At 29.8% G+C, this 6808-nt stretch overlaps 1 protein-coding gene across 4 annotated transcripts in view; it reads left to right on the forward strand.

Moving 5' to 3' along the window:
- Positions 1-4449, forward strand: part of LOC106478011 (transcription factor AP-2-beta-like) — a 174808-nt gene extending 170359 nt beyond the window's left edge. For all 4 annotated transcript variants that reach the window (XM_022381532.1, XM_022381533.1, XM_022381531.1 and 1 more), the window contains one exon: positions 3634-4449. In XM_022381532.1, coding sequence (XP_022237240.1) covers positions 3634-3910 — 277 coding nt within the window. In that variant the 3' untranslated portion in view covers positions 3911-4449. The remainder of the gene's footprint in view (positions 1-3633) is intronic.
- The last annotated feature ends 2359 nt before the right edge of the window (positions 4450-6808 follow it).

A 6808-nucleotide genomic window follows, 5' to 3' on the forward strand; every position in this document is an offset into this window, starting at 1 on the left:
AAATGGTAACCTTTCTGTTATATACCCAATTTATATCCATCTTGTGTTACTAAATGGTAACCTTTCTGTTATATACTCAATTTATATCCATCTTGTGTTACTAAATGGTAACCTTTCTGTTATATACTCAATTTATATCCATCTTGTGTTACTAAATGGTAACCTTTCTGTTATATACTCAATTTATATCCATCTTCTGTTGTTCAATAATTTCTAAAGTTTCCAATTACCAGCTACTCTTATTATATAAGGAACTTTTATTATTTGACTTTTTGGTCTTATATTTAGGTTCTGAAGTCATACATCGGAGTTTTTACTATTAAATGTCTGGTTTCTGTTGTTATTTAGTCAGTATATGTCGGTTTCACTAAACCACTATTCATTTATATCCACCTTCTCGTGTCACTTAATAAACTTCTGTTGTTATCCATAGCCCTTGGTTATGTTGCTTTCTGTTTCTATATCATTAGAGTCTGCTGTTGAGCATAGCATCTCCGTAAAAGTTACCTTTTGCTGTTATATATATTGAGTATTTCTCTTATTATATAGTCAACCTTGCTGTTACATCTGCATTTCATGGTTATATTATCAGCTTCTACTATTATATATTACTAAACTGTATGCAAATATGCAGTTGTTTTTTCATGACATATTATATATATATATACACATACATATATATATATATATATACCCTATGATATATATATACATACATACATACATATACCCTATGATATATATATATACATACATACATATACTCTATGATATATATATATATACATACATACATATACTCTATGATATATATATACATACATACGTACATGTACTCTATGATATATATATACATACATATACCCTATGATATATATACATACGTACATATACCCTATTCCTTTTGTTACATATGTCTAATTCGCTTCGCATATTTCAAATGTTTTGCTTTTTTGTAACTTCTTTCCTGGTTTACAAACAGTTTTATTGTTATCAACTGTTTCTAGTTTCTGATAGCTCATTTGATGTTGTTTTAGATACAGAACTTTGTAGTTATATGGCTAAATTCTTTTGCTAAGTTCCCATATTCTCTAGTTATATACAATTTGCTTTTCGAGGTCTAACGACTGTAATTATACATTATTTGTGTTCATTTAATTTTATCAAACTTCGACAGTTATTTATTTAGTTTCATGTCTTTATTTATTCTCATTTTCAACTGTTTTAAACATTAACTTTGTTAATATTCAAGTTACTGCCTTGGATCGGTATTTAAGCATCTTTGCATTTTTAGCTTTAGAATGCACAGACGAGGGGTATCCATTTTAAAACGAGGATTTTTCTCATTCGCTATAAATGACTGAACCGCGGTCAACGAATGATCGTGTTAATATGCCACTATTTCTAAGCTGCAAGGAATATCACTTATCATGTATTTCCGTGATAGTTGTAGAAATAAGCAAGTACAAGCGACATTGGTTATTAACAATCTTCTGTAATGAACGTTTCATCAGGACACCATCGGAGTTGGTTGTTCTCTTATGGACCTTCCGGCGTCAAAATGGAAGACATTCTCCTGCAATATGATAAATGGAAGACATTTTTCCTACACCAAGATAAATGGAACATGTTTTCTTGCAACGTTATAATGCCAGGTCCACATTTCTAGATGTATAATGACTGCGAATGAAAGTTACAAATAACCAGTGGTTCCCCATTTCGTATTTAGTCCTAACCTAACCTAGCACATTATATTTTCTATTGTTTAGTCCTATGAAGGACGAACTGCATGAACTGAATTTCCAAGCAACTAATGTTCTTAAAGCACCATCGTTTTATTGGATTCGTAACATCACTCATGTATTTTACCTATCTAATATGATGAAGATCACAGAAGTGATGCCCGGTTGTCCACAATATCAGTAAATCATTGATGTAATGTTAATGAGTGCAAACTAACATGATTGACTTAAAGGGTCTTGTATTTGCTAAACACTCCTCATAGCTTGACTCTATGATACAAGTTTGCTGCTTTAGCTTCTCCATATCAAGGAGAGTTGAGTCATAATGGTTATATTTATTTTCATATTATTAAAGAAGATTTAAAAAGTTTAATGCGTTGATTACAATACGTTTAAAGAAACACAAAAATGATCATATAAAGAGTTATTTTTCTTCAACATATCCAGTAAGCTGAACTTTATATGGAATTTTGACATCAGCACAAATAATGCAAATCTACGAAAAAAATAACTAAACTAAAACTAACTAAGGGGTTAACTAATACTTGGATAAATAACGTAAATTAATAGTCTTTGCGATATTATTCTAGCTGGTGTGTAATGAACATTAGACAACTACTACTGTAATATAGATTAATGACATTCTTTTGATCCTTCCTTTACGACGCTTACCTATTTGTCGGAGTAAAAATTGTTTCACAAAAGTTCTTTGAAAACTCACTAACATTCAGTCTAAGCCTTATAATTATATTTACTTTAGAGCTTTGTTTGATTTTTATTTGATACCTTCATTACTGTTTCCTTTAGGGTGAATAAAATCGTTTAATAAATTTCTCTGTGGACTCCCACCCTCTCATCTCTCAATAGTGCAAAGTATAATAATTTCAATAAAATACTAGTCTTATGGCAGTGCGATATTTCGACTTGGTTTTATGGCTTTAAATAGCGCATGTGGTTAGAGTGCCAAAGATGATGAAATATCACAAGATGATTGGAAACAGTTATAACTGATTTAATACGGATCACTGCTAAGATTGTTTAACTGTGGATTAATTAAGCTATTTATTCTAGCAACACGCATTTTTTGTGATGTATAAAGTGTATAGAAATATTTCTGGTCATTTCACGAAGTTTCAGTGTGTCTGATATCCTCCAAAAAAATGGCAATTTCTCGCATTATACACAGCAATAAGTTAATTTATCTTGTACGTTTTTTGTACTTGTCTGTCTCAGTAATTTAATTGAAATTATGTTATAGATACAATAATATATTCATCTCTCTCTAGACATGAATTTGAAAATTCAGATTCTTTTAAACATCCAGGTGATATGAAAATAAGCGTTGTCAATACGTAGATTTGTGAGTTTTCTGAAACAGTAAATAAGTATTTTACTTGAATAACACACACACCGTAACAACGAGCATGATAAAACGATAACAATCATACAGAAACGACAACAAATTAGACGCTAACAATGTACTTTTTACTTTAATTATCTTTTCATTCTGCAGTATATATGTTTATTTCTACACCTTTATACTTGCATTTTTGAAGTCCATGGTGGGTTAGTGGTAAGTTTACGAACTTACAACACTGGAATTCGTAACTCGATTCCCCGCGCTGGACAAAGTGAAGATAGCCCATTGTGTAACTTTGCACTAAGAAATAACAACAGTATTTTTAATTAAAGTTTTGGATCTAGAAAAATAGCTCTTTAATTCCAAATTTATCTTAATCAAGTAGCTATAATTGGTTTATTTACAAAAGTAATGATTAAATAGATAATATAGAAAGCCTCCTATGTATTTTGATTACTACTTTTAAATAGTAATTTTCCATAATACTAAGTTTGCTGAATGTAATAAGTTATTTATTTGTTTTTTACTCAGGCAAATAATAAAAGAATTTGTGGATCTACTCAAGCAAGACAGATCACCCTTGTGCAATACTAGGCCTCAAGGCATCATTGAACCCAATATTCAGCGCCATCTATCGCACTTTTCTCTCATGACCCACGGTTTTGGTAGTCCAGCGATTGTAGCAGCTCTATCGACAGTTCAGAGTTACCTCACGGAATCACTCAAGTACTTAGAAAAGCAGATTAACAACTTCCAGAACCCGTCAGCAGCAAGTATTGTTAACATTAAAAAAGACGAGAAAAAGTAACGTTTATAAAAGTAGAAATATCTTGGTGGTAAATGTGTCACGCTTTTCGAGTCATGTCAAATGCTCAAGCATCAAATACTACAACAAATGACTGACTGAAAAATGAAATCATCGAACAGCTCATAAAGCTCCACGTAAGCGTAAAAGAGCGTTGATTATTGGTGCTGTTCACTTGAAAATGCTCAAATTGTACTAAGCATGATAAATGGAAGGAATCATTTTTCTAGGACGTTCAGGGCTTACGAACCTTTTTTTTTTTGACGAGACATGAATAAGCATTTCTCACCAATTTGTAATCTTGACGTTTCAAAAATTCGCTGTCAGATAAAAGAAGTTGTACGAGAGTGACTATGAAGACGAAGGTTTGAAATACACAATTTGTTCGCATTTGAAAATGAAAAGAGAATCCAGATATTATTTGCCGTAATAGGTTACTGATTTTCTCGTGGCTTAGTTTTCATGATGTAGCATTCGACAACATATGGCACATTTCAACGTGTATGATTGTTATGTATTGAAGGATGCTAACTTTTTTCAAATTGATACTGATAGAAATATGATAACGGGACTAAAGCTAACATGATGAAAGTATAAATTGATTGATTTTTATTTGTTTTGTGATGCTTTCTTGATCAATTTTATTTAGATTTTTTTATACTATGATGATTATTGAAGAATTATTTTTTACATCTTTAAAAAGTATATTTTAAAGGAAAAAGGGTCATTTAGATTATTAAAACTCAATTCAAAATTTTATTTAAAAACTACTTAAACGGTAAAGTTCGAAGTTTATTTTTTATTTAGCTTTAATTTCGTTTTATAATTTTGTAAGTTTTTTTTTTTATGAGACGAAGACGTGGAAGATTTTGAGTAGGGCTTGATTGAGAATTCGATTTTTGTATCGTATATTTTCGGGTTGTTGGTGCAAGGTTAATTAATGAAACTTCTACCTCACTATGAAAACAAAACTATTATCGTAGTAAACGTAACTGAAATAATTTCATTTTCATCAGATTGTGTTCTTTGTTTTAATTACTGATTGTGAAGTAAATACTCTGTTTACGTAAAACAAAGAAACATATTGTATCATAAGTTAATGTCTACCACGGTTATAAGGGAAATAAATGTTCGTGGATCAAATGTAAGTTATTTTTCCACAACAAAGTTTTTTTAGCTGTTGTAAGAAGAGTTATAGCGTAACAAACATATCAAAATTAGGGGGATATTTGTAATATGTTTTATTTACTGTAACTAACAGTTTGTTTTTTATATTAAAAATGTCATGGATTGTGTTTTATTTTAATAAATTGTTATGTGTAGAATGATGCTATCGTCGTTAAAATATTTCGATTGAAGTAATTATCAAACAACATGTGACAGATGAATTAATACTCTATCTTGTTCTGTGATAGATATAAAATTTAAGAGAACAAAAAGTCTTATAATGCCATTTTTTGTAACTCCAGCTAAAGCTATGCCAATCAATCAAAATTTATAATGAGAGCGTCAGCAGAGATAAGTAACTAAAAAGTAAATGATTCAATTAAAATAATAATTTCCTCCCGACTTAGAATTTTCACCGATTTATTGATATAACTAATTATGCAATGCTCGTTATCTGCTATCTGCTAAACAATGATTATGATAATATTGGTTCATCTTCTCTCACAGAGTAAAAGTAGGAAGATGTGTTAATCGCTAACTGAATGATTCTGTGTACTATCAAAACCTAGAGCACTAGTGATAAACTAAGCAGAATCATCAAATCTTTTCAGGAGAGTTTATTTAATCTGAAATCACACGAAAAGAGTTTGCAATATATTTTGTTTACTGCTCTGAGGTCCTAAACAAACGTATTCCCTCCATAACTTGCGTTGTATATATTATTAAGTGTTGCGAGGAAGGCTATTTCATAGAGTGTATTCCACTTTTTTCTTGTTTACGTAATCAATAGCCTTTAAAAACAATTAGGCTTAACTGGGAATTATATATATATATATATATATATATATATTTGCAAAAAAAAATTAATTCTTTGTTTTTTAGCTAACTGTTTTATATATTTACCAAATTATTTAATACGTGTCATAGCATCACAGGCTACTTTTCCATATGAAGACTATAAAAATTAGAAAGCAGATAAACACTTTTTGAAAGTAACAAATTTAAGTTTAATAAATTAATTTTTTAATATTTTATTTTTGAAAACTCGGATTATAAGATATATTACATTATTACTAACGTTTAAAATCAAAATATAACTAAAACGTCGTCAAATTAACGTTAACATTAAATATGTTTAACGTTAATAATGAAATTACTTTAATACAATACATAAATTCCACAGACTACAAATATTATTTTTGAAAAATGCTTTACTTACTTTGTCCTGGAAGTTACCTACGATATACTTAAGATACATATAAAATACGCATCAAAACTCCTGGATTCTTATTTGTTAGACATTTCGGCTCCTAGCGGCTTTTAATTAAAAGCTAAAGAAGCGTTAAAACGGCTAATAAAGTATTATTATTAATTATTAAGAAATTAATATATTTTTTCATTACAATTTCAAAAGAAATCTTTTAAATTTTGACTGAACGTCGAGAAATTGTGTCAAAGAGAAGAGAGACGGAATCAGGAAATTTTAGAAAAGAAAGTAGGTTTTTGGAACAGCTAGAAGAGGATAGTAAATATCAGGAATTTTTTTCGGTTGTTTTAGAGTAAAGACACATTGGGCTAGCTGCTGTGTCTACCATGGGGAATCGAACTCTAGATTTTAGCGTTGTAAGTCTAAACTTATCGCTGTCCACTCTGGCGACAAATAAACGGAAAAAATAGTAAGGTAATCTAAGGAAAAGGACAATAGAAATAAATCTGAATTTGTAAATAGAAGAT

The sequence above is a fragment of the Limulus polyphemus genome, unplaced genomic scaffold (assembly GCF_000517525.1).
Source record: "Limulus polyphemus unplaced genomic scaffold, Limulus_polyphemus-2.1.2 Scaffold172, whole genome shotgun sequence".
Lineage (NCBI taxonomy): Eukaryota > Metazoa > Arthropoda > Merostomata > Xiphosura > Limulidae > Limulus > Limulus polyphemus.